The sequence below is a fragment of the Misgurnus anguillicaudatus genome, chromosome 15 (assembly GCF_027580225.2).
Source record: "Misgurnus anguillicaudatus chromosome 15, ASM2758022v2, whole genome shotgun sequence".
Lineage (NCBI taxonomy): Eukaryota > Metazoa > Chordata > Actinopteri > Cypriniformes > Cobitidae > Misgurnus > Misgurnus anguillicaudatus.
Window position 1 is genome coordinate 31928885 of NC_073351.2, and position 19075 is coordinate 31947959.

Genomic DNA, 19075 nt, shown 5'->3' on the forward strand with positions numbered 1-19075 from the left:
GAAGGTTGTTCCCATAACAATGCGTGGCACCTGCATGGCACACAGTGGCAGGACCCAAATGACCGCTGTAGAACCTGTACATGCACGGTGGGCCATCACTTGTTTTTTCAATCATATAGCTATGCCATATAGTGTCTTGCGTTTCTTATGAACTATAAATTTCCTCTTGTTTCTCTCTGTAGGAGGGTGAGGTTTTCTGTAACAGTGAAAGTTGTCGGGTGTCATGTAGAAACCCTGCCTCTCCTCGCCCTGGAACCTGTTGTCCAGTCTGTGATGGTTTGTTTAAATACAGAATAAAAAAAATGTGATGATGACTCAGTACTTTATGTAAGTATATTATGTGACACCCATGGGCTCTCACAGGTTGTAATGTGAATGGAGTGGACATCCCGAATGGTCAAAGACTGCCATCAGGACCCCAGTGTGAAGGTGATTGCTGGTGTGAGGTATATTGTTTTCAACAATACTATAACTATTTCAACAATAACGGATGACAGCCATTGATTTTCCATTGAACCAGAAATATACTTGTTGATTCATATGTGAATCATCATACATACAAAACACATATACTGCATAGGGTCAACCTCCAAAAAGGCCCTTATTGTAACTTTTTTCTTATTTCTATTTTTTTCTAACGCTTTTAAAGTCTATGGTAGTTTGGGTCAAAAGATATACCCAAATTATATATGAAAAATGTGTCATATTATCATGTGATTAATATCATTAGATTTGTTGATTCATGCCATGAACTACGATATCAGATTTGTCAAAAAAAAAATTACGATTATACTTTCTGTCTTCCATTTTAAATTTTTTCGAAAATCCTACTTTATCAAACTCAGAGCGTTGGTCCAAAATTTGCATACACCACCTAGAAAGCGGTTTTCACACTTCATAGTGCCAAGGACCTCCAAATACCTTTTTTGAGGGACCCCCTATATATACATGTACATTCACCTAAAGGATTATTAGGAACACCTGTTCAATTTCTCATTAATGCAATGGGGTAATGGTGTGGGGGATGTTTTCTTGACGCACTTTAGACCGTTTAGTTGCCAATTAGGCATCGTTTAAATGCCACGGCCTACCTGAGCATTGTTTTTGACCATGTCCATCCCTTTATGACCACCATGTACCCATCCTCCTACTTTCAGCAGGATAATGCACCATGTCACAAAGCTCGAATCATTTCAAATTGGTTTCTTGAACATGACAATGAGTTCACTGTACTAAAATGACCCCCACAGTCACCAGATCTCAACCCAATAGAGCATCTTTGGGATGTGGTGGAAGAGGAGCTTCGTGCCCTGAATGTGCATCCCACAAATCTCCATCAACTGCAAAATGCTATCTAATCAATATGGGCCAACATTTCTAAAGAATGCTTTCAGTACCTTGTTGAATCAATGCCACGTAGAATTAAGGCAGTTTTGAATGCGAAAAGAGGTCAAACACAGTATTAGTATGGTGTTCCTAATAATCCTTTAGGTGAGTGTATATACATAGCAATTTACAGATTTTTATGTATAACGAATAGATAATTGGTTACACTTAGTTTAAAGCTGAATGTATAAACCGGAAGACGTTTATTTATTTAATAAATTCACATTTATTTATATTGCAGCACATACAGCAGCTTTACAAACAGTGATAAAGGGGGCTCTTTAATAAGGAAAACACACTAGAAAGATACAAAGCAAATATGAGTGTAGGAAGAAACAAGAGATAAAACCTAATAAATATATTTTTACCTTTTTTTTTAATCTCTCTCTGAAATGTTCTGGGGACCCCTTAGAACCTCATGGAGGCCCCTTGGGGGTCCCCGGATCCAAGTTTAAACCCCTGATCTTGAGGACACTCCTGACAAAAAGTTTGTAATATCTTTTTAATAGACCAATCTGTCCTTAAATGATTCATCAACTAAATCAATTGTCATTGTCACTATATCCAGACTGCGTCATAAAATTTGGTGACATCTACTGGTCAAAAATAGTAAATAAATGTACTTTTCTCCTTTAAGTGTTTTTACTCATGTTTTTAAACCACTTTAAAGGTGGGGTGCATGATTTTTAAAAACACTTTGGAAAGGGGAGTCGGGCCGAGTACCAAAACACACTTGTAGCCAATCAGCAGTAAGAGGCATGTCTACCAGTGGCGGCTGGTCAATAGGTGGTGCTGGGGCGCCGTCCCCTTAAAGTTGGCCAGAGAGGAAAGCTACTTTAACATGTTACCAAAAAGTTAAATATAAATTGCAAATTAATACAAAATAAAATCATTTAGCTGTACTATTTCACTGTTAGTCATGTTATAATGTAGTGTCTATGTAGGTCAGTAACAAGGGTAAAAACTTGGGACTTGAGACTGAGCTCTAATTGGCTGGTTTTGAATCCGCATTGGGGCACAGGACTGTGCGCCCCAAACCCTCCCACTTATGTTGTAAGTGAATCAGTATTGTTTTTTTAAGCTTTGACCTCATTTGATTGGATATCAGAGTCTCATAACTGCGTTGCAGATTGTCATTTAACTGATAGCTACAGTACTGATCACTGAAAGCAAGTGAAATATCTTAAAATTAAGGAAAATGTGATTTTATCATTACAAAATCACCCTTTACAAGGCGTTTGATTGAAGAATAAATAAAGGATTAAGAAGCTTGGACCAAATCGACCAACGAGGTCAAATGATTGCAGTTTGTGTGCTCGACCACTTCTTATAGCAAACGGAGTTGCCTAGGTGGATGTAAGTCATGATTTTTATTATTTTCCCTGTTTGCTGTTTTAAAGTATGAATGCGTGATAGACTGCACAAAATTGTGTGGCGCATTTGAGCTGGCATTGCTAGATTCTACTGCGGTAGGGGTGTGTTTGTTTAGGTCATTTAAAATATCAACATGGTCTTTCAGAGATTATGCACCCCACCTTAAAGGTTAATTTTCGAGTATGGGTCCCTAAACCACTAAAGTCATTATTAGTGTTGTTCTCAAATACTTCCCTTTGTGCCTTTTGTGCCCTTGATCCCCATAAATGCTGCTTATATTTAAATTAATATAATTAAATCATGACATTGAATGAATAAAGTGATATAACATGTTAGCTGATTCTCTTTCAGAATGGGAATATCCGCTGCATCAAACAACAGTGCCCACCCACATCCTGTCATAATCCAGTCCAGAGACCTGGAGAATGTTGTCCACGGTATTAAAGATACTTATTCATGTTATTTTCTGACATTTGACATGATATTTACCATTATTATTTACATTTTTGGTGTCAGGTGTGAAGAGTGCAGACATGAGGGTCAGATGTACCTAGAAGGTGAATCATTCGCATCCAGACAGGATCCATGTATAACTTGTCGGTGTTTGGTAAGTTTCCAAGATACCAAATCCAAGTCTCACGTGAACATACTAAGAAGTAAATATGCAATATGTTTGGTGATGTGTGTGCAGGGTGGACAGGTGATATGTGGCTCCAGAGAATGTCAGGCTCCACAATGCACGCACCCGGCAAAATCACGTGACCAGTGCTGCCCTTCCTGTGACAGTAAGTAACACACACACACACAGATGGACCATTTCTGATCTGGACAGATAAGGGTGAGGATTAAGTTTTACTATTTTACAGTGTGCGAATATGAAGGAAGGATTTACGAAGATGGAAGAGAGTTCAGGCCGCCTGGTGATGGACCCTGTTTCCAGTGTACATGCAAGGTGAAACAAATAATAGCAAATTGCAGAATGCTGCTTTTTTATTTAACAGTGCATGACATTTGAGATCTGGGTTCAAGGCTATCATATGGCTTCAGAAGTCTACATGAGCTGCATACTTTTATAGTATGCGATCACACAGGGTTTGAGCATCATTAGGCAGATAATAACAGTATGCATGTGCTGTAGGGAGGAAACGTGAGATGCCATCAAGAAAGATGTCCTACCTTGACTTGTGAAAACCCTGTGCCGCCCAGTCCTAATTCCTGCTGCCCGGTGTGTAGAGGTGAGATACATACTTTACTCAGCTAACTCACGCATCTTTTCGCAGTGTTTATTGAGTCTATGTATGCATGTGTATGTAGGATGTGATTGGAATGGTGTTCAGTATGAAGAAGGAGCGTCATGGAGTGATGGAGGAAGAAATTGTTATTGTTCAGGGGGTCATGTGACGTGCAACAGTGAAACAAACTGTGAACCAGCTCCTTTGCCCCAACCGTGCCCAGACCCCAACAGACCAACAGGCGAGACGGAGAACACAAAATTTTACAGATATTTACAGTCAAATTAGCCATAATTATCCTAAAAATTACTTTAACCTGTTAACTGTGAGTTGATGTGCACATTTAAATGAATATAACTCTGGCATTTTTTGGTCTAGAAGCCTAATATTGGTCTTGTTTTAAACTGTCTGGAGGTGAAAATATTAAACAGAAAAATTGTTATAGCAGTTTAAATATATTAAAAAAATGAAACAGAATGAAATACCATATTAATTTTATAAGTAAAATTATAAAAATGTAAATATTTTTAAAAAGTAATAATGTAAAAATGAAGCCATAACTTCAAAATGATCCAAATTTTAAGTTAAAATCACAAAAAATGAGATTTGTGTCCACTTTTAGTGGTTTTACCAACAAAGGCCACTAGGTGTCAACAGTTTGCTGCATGCTCTTGTCACAAATTAATACATTACTGTAACTGCATTATTATTAATGCAAAAGATTTTGAAATATGAAAACTACATTCTTAGAGCTTCTTAGTATTTTTGTCTTGTTTTCAGTAAAAATATCTAAAAATTCTTAAATTAAGATGCTTTTTCTTGATGAGCAAAATGACCCAAGAAAATAAGACCAAATTTAAGTGATTTTGTGCATAAAACAAGCAAAAAAATCTGCTAGTGGGGTAAGCAAAAAAAATCTTGAACATTTTTCTAAAACACTAAATTCAAGAAAAATTTTCTTACCCAATTGGCAGATTTTTTTGCTTGTTTTATGCACAAAATCATTTAAATTTGATATTTTTGGTCTAAAAACTAGATTTATTTTCTTGGGTCATTTTGCTCATAAAGAAAAAGCATCTTAATTTAAGAATTTTTAGATATTTTACTGAAAACAAGACGAAAATAGTAAGATGTTTTTTTCTTGAAAATAATTTTTTGCAGTGTACAATTAATATGCATTCCTATGGGGAAAATTATGTAACAATAAACTGTCACTTTCTATCACTATTTCTATCATCGGATGAACTTGAAATATGAAAACTACATTCTGAGAGCTTTCCGGTGATATATAGTTTATTAAGATTTTTTAGGTTTAGTGTAGGGTTTTACTGTTACAAATATGTAATAACAAATTGGGCCTACCTGTGTGCCCATGACCTTTTACAAACTGACTCTCACTGTGTAATTTGATCCCCAAAATGGTGATAATATTTGAAAACTACACTCTTAGAGCTTTCCAAATATATAAAGTTTGTCAAGATTTTTATGTTTAGACTAGGGTATTTGTTTTATAAATATGAAAAAACAATCTGGTCCCACCTATGGGCCCATGACCTTTTAGAAAATGAATCGCACTATGTCAGTCTTTTTCCCAGGTGTTGATGATAAAAACTACACTCTTAGAGCTTTCAAACGATATATAGTTTGTCATGATTGGATAAGAATTCATATCCAAAACACTGAAGCAATTGTAGCCGTCCCGCTGGCGGAACAGTGACAGTTAGCAGGATTATCAATGTTTTGAGGCACACTCTTATTATAAATCAATCACTTACTCTCCCTACATAATTTATTTTATAAAACACTGATATTTGTATTCTAGATGCTTAGACCTCGAGAGGAACGTTAAAATAATTTTAATATGGTAATTTTGTGGCAGAGTGCTGTGGGGATTCTTGTGGCCGATGCCAATATAAGCAGCGCATCTATGAAAACGGTCAGACATTTACTGATCCAGAGGATCCTTGTGCACAATGCACCTGTCAGGTACACACACACACGTCATTCCTTCACTTTGCAAATATCAATTGATTGCTTAAGACAGAATTGTGATTCAAGTCACTCCTTTTTAAAAATGTACCTCAATATCTGTGCTATAACTAGCATACTTAAGTGTTTATGTTTGTAGCAAGGCCAGGTACGTTGTGCTGTGGCTGAATGTAGAGCTCCTCCATGTTCAAATCCATACACACCTCCGGGAGAGTGCTGTCCCCGCTGTCCAGGTACACATTCGCAATTTACATTCACAACCTTATGACTTCAGACTACATTTTAACATTTATAATGGGGCATACACACAAAACGCGAGTTCAACGATTTGCGTGAGCAGATTACATACAAAAAAGTCAATGCAAAGACGCTATCAGATGCATCCTCGCGCAGGGCGATGCGACTGACGCGATATGGGTGGTGCGTTTGCCGCAAAAACGCGTTATTTGCCTGAAACGAGTCTTCGCCCAAGTTGAAAATATTTAACTCAAGTGAAAAATTTGCATGAAACGAAGTTAAATCCCCCAAGTAATCTAGACCTGTCACAGTTCTCGACAAACAGGCAGGATTATAAAAACTTACAGGACTTTAATCACGATAGACAGGATAGCACGATGACAATGGTACATGCAGACGAGATCAGAACCAAAACCCTGACAAGACCAAGTAATGCGATGCCCTGCATTTGGTGTGTACGTAGCATAAGTTGTGTGTCTTTTTCTCAGTCACGATGAACTTAGCATTTACCCTTTTCACTTTTTCAAAACACATTAATTTCGTTTTTAGACAAAACAGTTTTTAGACAAAAACTATACACTTTAAGTGAATTTGTGTTTAAAACAAGCAAAAATTTCTGCCAATTGTGAGAAATTGGTTCTTGAATTAAGCTTTTAAGAAAAACGTAAACTTATTTTTAAATTTTTGTCTCACCACATTGGGAGATATCATTTTAAACATTTTAAACAGAAAACATTTTATTAGTATTTTTGTCTTGTTTTCAGTAAAAATATCTAAAAATTCTTAAATTAAGATGCTTTTTCTTGATGAGCAAAACAGCCCAAGAAAATAAGTCTAGTTTTTAGACCAAAAATATCAAATTTAAGTGATTTTGTGATAAAACAAGGAAAAGAATCTGCCAATTGGGTAAGCACATTTTTCTTGAATTTTTCTTGAATTTAGTGTTTAAGAAAAATGTTCAACATTATTTTTTTCTTAAGCCATTGGCAGATTTTTTTTGCTTGTTTAATGCACAAAATTACTTAAATTTGATATTTTTGGTCTAAAAACTAGACTTATTTTCTTGGGTCGTTTTGCTCATCAAGAAAAAGCATCTTAATTTAAGAATTTGTAGATATTTTTACTGAAAACAAGACAAAAATACTAAGAAAATGTTTTCTTGAAAACATTTTTTTGCAGTGTAATTTTCTAAGCTCATGTCTTCCTCTAGTGCGTAAGAAGCAATATTTTTCATAAAAAGAAACAATACTGAATAAATGTAGTTGTTTAATATGTTTATAATGTGTTTGTGCGTGTTCTCATTTGCCTGTGTGTGTGTGTGTGTTTGTTTGTGTAGTGTGTGAGTGGAATGGTGTTCAGTATAATGAAGGAGCGTCATGGAATGATGGAGGAACAAGTTGTTATTGTGCAGGGGGTCAAGTGACATGCAATCCTGACTCAGACTGTGGACCAGCTCCCTCACCCCCACCCTGCCAAGACAGACAAACAGGTGAGAGGAAGGCAAACATTTCACATTGGTCAGTAATACTAAATAGATGTGTGTGTTCACGTATTTGTGTGTCTTTTTGTGCATGTGTGTCCATGTGTTTGTGCGTGTTTGCCTAACCATCTTACTGTCTGTTTGTGTAGGATGTGAGTGGAATGGTGTTCGGTATGAAGAAGGAGCGTCATGGAGTGATGGAGGAAGTAGTTGTTATTGTGCAGGGGGTCGTGTGACGTGCAACAGTGAAACAAACTGTGGACCAGATCCCGTGCCCCAACCCTGCCCAAACACCAGAGGTGAGAGGAACAAGAAAAAATTATAAAATGTACATGCACATTGGTCACTAATAAAAAAAATCCTACACGTATGTGTCACGAGTTTGTGTGTGTGTTTATATCTTTTTGTGCATGTGTGTCCGTGTGTGTCTGCATGTTTGTGCGTGTGCCCATTTGCCTAACCGCGTGTTTGTGTGTTTGTGTAGGATGTGAATGGAATGGTGTTCAGTATGAAGAAGGAGCATCATGGAGTGATGGAGGAAGAAGTTGTTATTGTGTAGGGGGTCGTGTGTCGTGTGACTCCGACAGACCAACAGGTGAGACGGAGAACACGAAATTGTACAGACATTTACAGTCAAATTACCCATAATAATTTTAAAAAATTAATGTCCATTTATTTTTTATGACAGACGGTTGCTGTGACGGTTCTTGTAGCCAGTGCCAATATAAGCAGCGCATTTATGAAAACGGTCAGACATTTACCGATCCAGAGGATCCTTGTGCACAATGCACCTGTCAGGTACGCACACACATACACGTTACATGTCTTTCCTTGACTTTGCAAATATCATGTGATATACTTGCCGAAAGTGTACTGTAAAGTCTATGCGGTAGGCTTACTGCATGCGTTTATGTTTGTCAGCAAGGCCAGGTACATTGTGCTGTGGCTGGATGTCCAGCTCTCTCATGTTCAAATCCATACACACCTCCGGGAGAGTGCTGTCCCCGCTGTCTAGGTACACACTTGCATTTCACATTCATGACTTTAGACTACATGTTAACAATTTACAAGTTATACAGCAGGGAAAATAAGTATTTGACACATCAACATTTTATCAGTAAGGGGATTTCTAAGTGGGCTATTGACATAAAATATCCACCAGATGTAGCCATTAAGCCAAATATTGAATTCATTCAAAGTAATCAGAACATTTAAGTATACAGGTTGAGTCATAATAAATAGAGTGAAATGACAGGGCATAAGTATTGAACACACTTTATTTAATACTTTTATAGACTAAAGCAGCTGATATCAGTTAGTACTGATAGGGGGCAGGGTTTCTCTCTGAATACTGACAGATTTCTGGTGATCTCCTGGCTTTCTATGCCATTTTGCACCTTGTTCTCTTCATGTGTTCAATACTTATTCCCTGTGTCATTTCACTTTATTTATTATGACTCAACTTGTATACATAAATGTGCTGATTTCTTTGTATGAATTTATATATATTTAATATAAGAATTGAGTTTGTGCATTTTGTGAATTTGTTTTTAATTTTAATTAAGTGTTTAAGAAAAAAGTTCAAGATTTTTTGCTTACCCCATTGGCAGTTTTTTTTTTGCTTATTTTATTTTTTGTCTAAAATGTTTTGACTGATTTGAGGTAATTTTGAGGCTTTTAATAGAATGTGCTTTGGGGGGCACCTCACAGACGCTGGCATCATGTTGAAGACCCCTATTTTACAGCATTTACTGATCTTTATTGATGATATTTCCTTTATTTACTAATGCACCATGAATTAACATGAATAACTGTATTGACATTAACTAGAATTAAAACTTGTTCATTGTTTGTTCATGTTAGTTAATGCATTTACTAATGTTTACTGATACAACCTTATTGTAAAGTGTTACCAGTTACTGCATTCCCTCCTCTAATTTTCTTCCCTGTCTAGGCTGTGAATATAATAACCAAATCTTTAATAATGGTGACATTTTCCCGAATCCCACAAATCCATGTGAGGACTGTGCTTGTACTGATGGACGTGTGACATGTGGAAATCACGAGTGCCCACAACCGAACTGTAATAATCCTCGTCAAGGGACCTGTTGTCAAAACAATTGCAATGGTGAGAGATTGGAGGTCCCAGAGTTTGGGGTATTACTTTTTGCATTATTCTCACTGCAAAAAATGACTTTCTTACTTAGTATTTTTGTCTTGTTTTCAGTAAAAATATCTAAAAATTCTTAAATTAAGATGCTTTTTCTTGATGAGCAAAATGACCTAAGAAAATAAGTCAAATTTTTAGATGAAAAAATACAATTTAAGGGATTTTGTGCTTAAAACAAGCAAAAATGCCAAATGGGAAATAAGTTTACTTTTTTTTCTTAGACACTAAATTCAAGAAAAGATTTCTCACCCCATTGGCAGATATTTTTGCTTGTTTTAGGGACACATTCAACTAAATTGTGTATTTTTGTCTAAAAACTAGACTTATTTTCTTAGAGCATTTTACTCATCAAGAAAATAAATCTTGATTTAAGAATTTTTAGATATTTAACAAGACAAAAGTACTAAGTAAGAAATTCATTTTTTGCAGTGTGCTTTTGTTTTTCTTTGCTTTTCTTTAATTTGTTTCTATTACATATTACTTGTTTCTTCTTATAGGATGCAGTTATGGGGGTATTGATTATCCGAATGGAATGGAATTTCCACATCCGACCGATCAATGCAGGACCTGCCATTGTAATGTGAGTCTGTTTCCCGCACACAGATGTTCAAAGTCACAGATGCATCGTGGACGTATGTTTGCTTGTTTTTGTTTGTAGAATGGTAATGTCCAGTGTCTGATGAAGAGATGTCCACCAGTGCAGTGTGCTGATGCATATGTTGAGCCGGGAGAATGCTGCCCTCAGTGTCCAGGTCAATCCTCTGCTGCAGTCACATCATGTTAAAGTTACTATCATTATTACTGTCATTAAACTCAAAACGTACTTATTTCGCTAGTAACACTTTTAACCAAAGAATGAATTCATTGAACAAAATGTGATGTCAGGTGTCACATGCTAGGATGCATTTTTTACATATGTGACCATGGACCATTGTGCACAAAATCACTTAAATTTGATATTTTTTGGTTTAAAAACTAATTTTCTTGGGTCGTTTACCTCATCAAGAAAAAGCATTTTAATTTAAGAATTTTTAGATATTTTCACTGAAAACAATACAAAAATACTAAGAATGTTTTTCTTAAATCTCAATTTCAAAAAATTTAAGGGTATTTACATTTAAAAGATACTGCAAAAATGATTTTCTTACTTAGTATTTTTGTCTTGTTTTCAGTAAAAATATCTAAAAATTCTTAAATTAAAATTATTTATTGATCATTTAATCATTTATTGTATTTTCTTGATGAGCAAAATTACATACAGTAGGAAAATAAGTCTAGTTTTTCAACAAAAAATATAAACTTTAAGTAAATTAGTGCTTAAAACAAGCAAAAAAATCTCCAAATGGAATAAGAAAAAGTTTCTTGAAATAAGTTTACTTTTTCATTAACACTTAATTCAAGAAACATTTTCTTATTCCATTGGCAGATTGTTTTTGCTTGTCTTAAGCACAAATTTGATTAAAGTTTATATTTTTTGTTGAAAAACTAGACTTATTTTCTTAGGTCATTTTGCTCATCAAGAAAATACATCTTAATATAAGATTTTTTATATATTTTTACTGAAAACAAGACAAAAATACTAAGTAAGAAAGTCAAAATTTACAAGAAAAAAATTTCTTAGTATTTTTTCTTGTTTTTAGTCAAATTATCTTAAAATTCTTAAATTAAGATGCTTTTTCTTGATGAGCAAAACGACCCAGGAAGTCTAGTTTTTAGATCTATCTTTCTATTTTTAGATCAAAAATATCAAATTTAAGTGATTTTGTGCATAAAACAAGCAAAAAAATCTGCCAATGGGGTCACATATGTTTGCCATGCCATGATATCCCATAAAACAAGCAAAAAAATCTGCCAATGGGATAAGCAAAAAAATCTTGAACATTTTTCTTTAACACTAAATAAAAAATTTTTAAAGAAAAATTAGCAAGATTTTTTTTGCTTATCCCATTGGCAGAATTTGTTGCTTGTTTTATGCACAAAATCAATTAAATTTGATATTTTTGGTCTAAAAACTAGACTTATTTTCCTGGGTCATTTTGCTCATGAAGAAAAAGCATCTTAATTTAAGAATTTTTTGATATTTTTACTGAAAACAAGACAAAAATACTAAGAATTTTTTTCTTAAAAATCATTTTTTGCAGTATAAACATTACAGATTTTACAAAATTAAAATTACAGATTAAAATGTAACATTTTAAATGACTATAACTCCAACATGTCATAACTTCAACATTGTTTGTTTGTGTGTATTAAATGTTTGTGTCCATCTCATCCTTTACAGCACCTCTTGTTGATTGCAATGTCGACGGACAGGTTTACAGACACATGCAGCAGTTTTCTCATCCCACTGACAGCTGTCAATCATGCTCTTGCCTCAATGGGATTATGAACTGCTGGCGTAGGCCCTGCCCTTCTGCTGTTTGTTCCCACCCCATAATTCAAGACTGTTGTCGCACTTGTGATGGTGAGATACTTCAACTAATATCACGACTGCCTGTCTCCTTGTGTCTGAAATCGCATACTGTGACAGTATGTATTGAATTAGATATGATGGTAGTAGTAGTAGTAGTAGAAGTATCCCCTTATTGTCACTGGTCACAGGTACCAGCGAAATTAGCCATCAACCTGTCCATACATACAATACATACAATATGACAAGAGGGGACAGGAAGACAGGGGATGGAGGAAGAAGTACAGCATAACATGAGAGTGGGGAAGAGAAAAAAGCAAACCTCAAGACTATGCTCCTGTGGGGAGTACAGTGTGGGAACATGAAAAACACCTCAGCAACATAAGCACATAACCAGTACAGCAAAACACACAACTTGCAACAGGGGAGGGGAGGTAACCCAACACAGGCAAGCAGTCTTGCAGCCATTCTCGGCCTTGATCAGGTCCGCGACAGAGTCAACAATCAGCAGGTGTCTGTGGGGGGTGGAACGCAAGAGGGTGATTCTCACAAAATCCAGACTTAGAAGGTGTCAAGCATCAGAATTTTAAAAAGCCCTTGAAGCCAAGAATTTTTAGAGGATTTAAAACATATTTCCTATAGAATTATTTACATTTTTAGATTATCATTATTAAAAATTATCATTACCGCAACATGATATTACATTAAATATATGCATTTGCAAACTCGTGTTTCAGTAATGAGAACTAAAAAGTTGTCTAGGTACTCTGACAAACAAAATTTCAACTTTTATCTGGAGAGAAAAAAAAGGAACTGCTTACCCGGTAGCCATCTTGAGTGTCACAGTCAATTATGTCCCTTCCAACAATTTTTTTTGTGAAAATGTTAGTTCATAGAAACTCGTGTTTCGGTAATGAGAACTAAAAAGTTGTCTAGGTACTCTGACAAACAAAATTTCAACTTTTATCTGGAGAGAAAAAAAAAGGAACTGCTTACCCGGTAGCCATCTTGAGTGTCACAGTCAATTATGTCCCTTCCAACAATTTTTTTTGTGAAAATGTTAGTTCATAGAAACTCGTGTTTCGGTAATGAGAACTAAAAAGATGTCTAGGTACTCTGACAAACAAAATTTCAACTTTTATCTGGAGAGAAAAAAAAAGGAACTGCTTACCCGGTAGCCATCTTGAGTGTCACAGTCAATTATGTCCCTTCCAACAATTTTTTTTGTGAAAATGTTAGTTCATAGAAACTCGTGTTTCGGTAATGAGAACTAAAAAGTTGTCTAGGTACTCTGACAAACAAAATTTCAACTTTTATCTGGAGAGAAAAAAAAAGGAACTGCTTACCCGGTAGCCATCTTGAGTGTCACAGTCAATTATGTCCCTTCCAACAATTTTTTTTGTGAAAATGTTAGTTCATAGAAACTCGTGTTTCGGTAATGAGAACTAAAAAGATGTCTAGGTACTCTGACAAACAAAATTTCAACTTTTATCTGGAGAGAAAAAAAAAGGAACTGCTTACCCGGTAGCCATCTTGAGTGTCACAGTCAATTATGTCCCTTCCAACAATTTTTTTTGTGAAAATGTTAGTTCATAGAAACTCGTGTTTCGGTAATGAGAACTAAAAAGATGTCTAGGTACTCTGACAAACAAAATTTCAACTTTTATCTGGAGAGAAAAAAAAAGGAACTGCTTACCCGGTAGCCATCTTGAGTGTCACAGTCAATTATGTCCCTTCCAACAATTTTTTTTGTGAAAATGTTAGTTCATAGAAACTCGTGTTTCGGTAATGAGAACTAAAAAGATGTCTAGGTACTCTGACAAACAAAATTTCAACTTTTATCTGGAGAGAAAAAAAAGGAACTGCTTACCCGGTAGCCATCTTGAGTGTCACAGTCAATTATGTCCCTTCTAACATTTTTTTTTTTGTGAAAATGTTAGTTCCTTGAGGGCTTAAACAATGATTGAAAATTGTTGCGGAGGATGAGAAAATTGGTCTTGGATACATTTATATTCCTTATTATTGTCTCTACATTTACCAATGATCACCAAATACCACATGTTTCTTTACTGTAAATGTTTATAGTATAACATGCACTGAAGCCTTTTATTTTTTAGATTTTTTAATTATAAATATTACCATGTCAAAGAACCAAATCCAGTCATGGACACGTTGCGGTAATGAAAATGTTCCCCTTAAATGTGGAAAAAACAACAAAATTTGTTTGTACGATGTCATATGAAATCATGTGCAAAATAGTATCTGATGAGATGTTTGTAACTGTATGTTTCTTATTTTGATACTCATACTTTTATCAAAATGTTTCATGACACCTCATAAGTCTAATTTCGTGAGAATCACCCAAAAGCGTCTCATTGTAGTGCTCTTCTGGGGGAGTTGTTGTTCCAACAGTGGCCTTGGCTGAGGCCAGTGCTGCTTTAGGTGAGCCGAAAGCAGATAAGATTGGGATTGTTTGGTCTTGGGGCGAGTAGGCGCATTCCAATTTACACGACTACTCTCTTAGTCCATTCTGGTCTCCGAATCGATCCATTTGCCTTTGCAAAGCCATGAGCTTCTCCGTGATGTTATCCATATTGCGATTAATAGTCCAGGTCTTAGTGTTTTTTTTTATCGAATTAATTAAACTAAAAAAGTAACTTGCATTACTATTTAAAAAAAGTAACTCAAATATTAATGTGTACATTTAAAAAGTAATGCATTACTTTACTCGTTACTTCAGAAAAGTAATATTATTACGTAATGCACGTTGTAATGCATTACCCCCAACACTGATGAATATGGATAGTATGAATGAAATTCGGATGTATGGTACAACATTCGCCATGTTGATGCATCACGCAACATACATCATAATAACAACAAGTGAGCCTTTTACTTTGATGATATTAAACAATCACAGCTTAACCACAAGGAACAGCTGTTTTCCTATTGTATTTACAGTTGAAAAGGTCTGTGACCTTTAAAAATTTAGCTGGAAGTAATACTGTAGGTCAGGGCTATTCAATTAGTTTTTCGTGGGGGCCAGTTCATGAAAAGCATCACAAATGAGGGGCCGGAGAAATAACAGTGATGTAACGGAGATAAACATTTTCCTACATTTAAACATACTAATGTTATATTCTGAAACTACATAAAAACAAAATCAGTGCATTGTACAATAGGCTTTTTCTACAAACATGTATTTTCAGACTGCATTCAACAACATAAGTGCATTGTTAGATGTCTAAGTAGGATTTTCTACATCCAGACATGTTCATATGTTATTAATAAATATTTTAAATAAATTAAATATTTTTAAAATTGCATAACAACATAAGTGCATTGTAAAATGCTCAAGTAAGCTTTATTCTACATTTAAATAGGTAAATAAGATCCATATCACACTCATTGAGAATTTAACTTATTTACTCACTTAAGTACACATAACAAAAAAGTTTATAATATGGAACATAATTGTTTTATGCAGTTTTTTGTCAAAGCTAATTATTACAGTAGCCCTATTTACAGTACAACCGCCATCTTAATAACTGGCAAACATTAGGCTAGCTTCTAATAAGACAGAATATGTTTTTAGATTTCGCAAGAGCAGTAAAATCAGTTGTATGTTTGTCAGCGCGATGCACATACAGTGGTGCAGGTGCTGGGCTGTGAGCGATGGGCGATTAATTCGTTTTAATTGCATTCTTGTGTGAGAACGATGACTCGCATAATATTTGAGCATTTAGTCTGCTTTGAATTTTGGAGAAACTTTTTTTCTAGTTTACAAAATCGTTTCAACCGATTTCCTTTATTAAGACATCTAACGTAAATGTCATTGTGGATAAGCAAGTCATTGAGCTGACATATCAGACAACAATTGTCGGAAAAGGCAGCGTTTTTAAGCTGGAAATACAACAAATAAAGTTAAAACAGCCATAGAGACCGGTCTCTTAACTCACCACTGTCAGCTATTGCATCTTGAGACGCGGGCGCGAGCGGGGGAGGCGATTGCATTGAACTTGTGGACCAAAGCGCGAATATAAACACGTGACACAGCTGCTCGCACCAGTCACGTGACTCGTGCTCTGCAGCTCATGCTGTATGAAACAGACGCACGCGCATCAACTCGTAACTGTACGGCCCGTTCTCTAACTTACTAAATTTATTCTAGAGATGTCTTTTTTACAGACTACATAAAGGGCCGGATCAAATTACCTGGGGGGCCGGGTTTGGCCCGCGGGCCGCCAATTGAATAGCCCTGCTGTAGGTCATCCGGGTCCTTTCGCCCTATTGTTTTTGAATACTATGAATTCGACATACCACTCATCTCACCTACTGATTTTTGCCTGCTATATAGTATGGAATAGGCAGCGTTCGGGTGTGCCTCGGACATGGGTCAAAAACGGCTGCAATAAAACACTAATCAGGTAATATTTCGATATACCCTTTTCAGTCGCCAAAGGGGCAAATCAAGCTTAAAGTCTTCACGTGTGTGGCCAGCCTTAAACTATATTTGTCTACAAAAATACATTTTATACTTTATCAAGAGTTTGATTCAATAAAATTTCTTTTTCCACTCACTTTTTTGATTTTGACTTTGCAGGCTGTCTATATGAAGGGAGGGAACATGCTAATGGTGCCACGTTCAGTGATGCATCAGATCCCTGCACAACGTGTGTTTGTCGTGACGGGACGGTCAGGTGTGAGAGGAGGCCCTGTTTACCCGTCAACTGCCCCTTTCCTGTGCAGGGCCAATGTTGCCCGCGATGTGACGGTCTGTGTGTGTTTGTACATTTGCATATGTTTATTTGATTTATCTGCTGGACTATACACTCAATAATAGCTTTTGTTGAGTTTATTCACCTCAAAAAATGACTTTCTTACTTTGTATTTTTGTCTTGTTTTCATCTTAACATTTTTTAATTAAGATACATTTTCTTAATGTACCAAATAAAACAAGTCTAGTTTTTAGACTAAAAGCATACAATTTACGTGAATTTGTGAAATTTTAAAACAAGCAAAAAAATCTGCGAATGGGGAAAGCAAAAAAAAATCTTGAACATTTTTTCTTAAACACTAAATTCAAGAAATTTTTTATTACCCCATTGGCAAATTTTTTTGCTTGTTTTATGCACAAAATCACTTAAATTTTATATTTTTGGTCCAAAAACTAGACTTATTTTCTTGGGTCACCCCGCTAATCAAGAAAAAGCATCTTAATCCAAGAATCCTTTTATATTTTTACTGAAAACAAGACAAAAATACTAAGAAAATTTTTCTTGAAAATAATTTTTTGCAATAATTTGTTGCATTTTTTTTTTGCACATTTTTGCAAAAATATACAATTTAAGTGATTTTGTGCATAAAACAAGCAAAAAGTTCTGGCAATGGGGTAAGCAAACAAATCTTGAAAATTTTTCTTAAACAATAAATTAAAAACAAAAAAAATTAAGAAAAATTTGCTTACTTCATTGGCAGATTTTTTTGCTTGGTTTATGCACAAAATCACTTAAATTTGATATTATGGTCTAAATACTAGACCTATTTTCTTGGGTCATTTTGCTAATCAAGAAAAAGCATCTTAATCCAAGAATCCTTTTATATTTTTACTGAAAACAAGACAAAAATACTAAGAAAATTTTTCTTGAAAATAATTTTTTGCAATAATTTTTTGCATTTTTTTTGCACATTTTTGCAAAACATCAAACTTAAGTGATTTTGTGCACAAAACAAGCAAAAAAATCTGCCAATGGGGCAAGCAAAAAAATTGAACATTTTTCTTAAACACTACATTTTCAAAAAAAAAATCAAGAAAAAATTGCTTACCCCATTGGCAGATTTTTTTGCTTGTTTTATGCACAAGATCACTTAAATTTGATATTTCTGGTCATAAAACTAGACTTATTTTCTTGGGTCGTTTTGCTCATCAATAAGAAGCATCTTAATTTAAGAATTTTTAGATATTTGTTCTGAAAACAAGGCAAAAATACTAAGAAAATGTTTTCTTGAAAATATTTTTTTGCTATATTTTTTTGCTATATTTTTTGCTATTTTTTGCAAAAATATCTAATTTAAGTGACTTGGTGTATAAACCAAGCAAAAAATTCTGCCAATGGGGTAAGCAAAAAAATCTTGAACATTTTTCTTAAACAATAAATTCAAGAAAATTCAAGAAAAATGTGCTTACTTAATTGGCAGATTTTTTGCTTGTTTTATGCACAAAATCACTTAAATTTGATATTTTGGTCTAAAAACTAGACTTATTTTCTTGGGTCGTTTTGCTCAACAAGATAACAACATCTTAATTTAAGAAAATATTTTTACTGAAAACAAGACAAAAATATTTTTTTTTTCTTAAAAATCATTTTTTGCAGTGTGTAATTCAAGAAAAAAATGTTTACCAGATTTTTAGGCAGATTTTTTTGCTTGTTTTTAGCACATTTGACTTATTTTCATAGGTCATTTTGTAATCAAAAAAATGCATCTTAATTTAAGAATATTTAGATATTTGTACTGAAAACAAGACAAAAATACTAAGTAAAAAGGTAATTTTTTGCAGTGTTTCTAAAGAAATTTGACATTTGTGTCGTGTGCATTTACAGGTTGTCGGTATGCCGGTGTGGAATATCGGAATGGTCAGGAATTTTCAGACTCTGCTGATCGCTGTAGGCACTGCGTGTGCACGAATGGTCAAGTAAATTGCAATAGGAGGCCGTGTCACAACCCAGGATGTAGTCACCCGATCACCCGGCCGGATCAGTGCTGTCCAGTGTGTGATGGTAATGTGACACGCTATG

At 34.9% G+C, this 19075-nt stretch overlaps 1 protein-coding gene across 3 annotated transcripts in view; it reads left to right on the forward strand.

The window, feature by feature from the left end:
* kcp (kielin cysteine rich BMP regulator) overlaps window positions 1–19075 on the forward strand; it is a 47318-nt gene that overhangs the window by 12129 nt on the left and 16114 nt on the right. For 2 of the 3 annotated variants that reach the window (XR_012357760.1, XM_055173795.2), the window contains exons 10-31: window positions 5–87; window positions 183–276; window positions 364–446; window positions 3112–3197; window positions 3277–3367; window positions 3452–3545; window positions 3627–3712; window positions 3899–3995; window positions 4075–4233; window positions 5872–5978; window positions 6121–6214; window positions 7555–7707; window positions 7848–7997; window positions 8183–8293; window positions 8387–8496; window positions 8620–8713; window positions 9653–9826; window positions 10366–10448; window positions 10527–10620; window positions 12150–12332; window positions 16882–17052; window positions 18881–19057. Coding sequence is in view for 2 of the 3 variants with exons in the window: in XM_055173795.2 (XP_055029770.2) it covers window positions 5–87; window positions 183–276; window positions 364–446; window positions 3112–3197; window positions 3277–3367; window positions 3452–3545; window positions 3627–3712; window positions 3899–3995; window positions 4075–4233; window positions 5872–5978; window positions 6121–6214; window positions 7555–7707; window positions 7848–7997; window positions 8183–8293; window positions 8387–8496; window positions 8620–8713; window positions 9653–9826; window positions 10366–10448; window positions 10527–10620; window positions 12150–12332; window positions 16882–17052; window positions 18881–19057 (2574 nt within the window). In the remaining variant the exon portion in view is untranslated. The remainder of the gene's footprint in view (window positions 1–4; window positions 88–182; window positions 277–363; window positions 447–3111; window positions 3198–3276; window positions 3368–3451; window positions 3546–3626; window positions 3713–3898; window positions 3996–4074; window positions 4234–5871; window positions 5979–6120; window positions 6215–7554; window positions 7708–7847; window positions 7998–8182; window positions 8294–8386; window positions 8497–8619; window positions 8714–9652; window positions 9827–10365; window positions 10449–10526; window positions 10621–12149; window positions 12333–16881; window positions 17053–18880; window positions 19058–19075) is intronic. The other variant, XM_055173796.2, reaches the window with a different exon arrangement.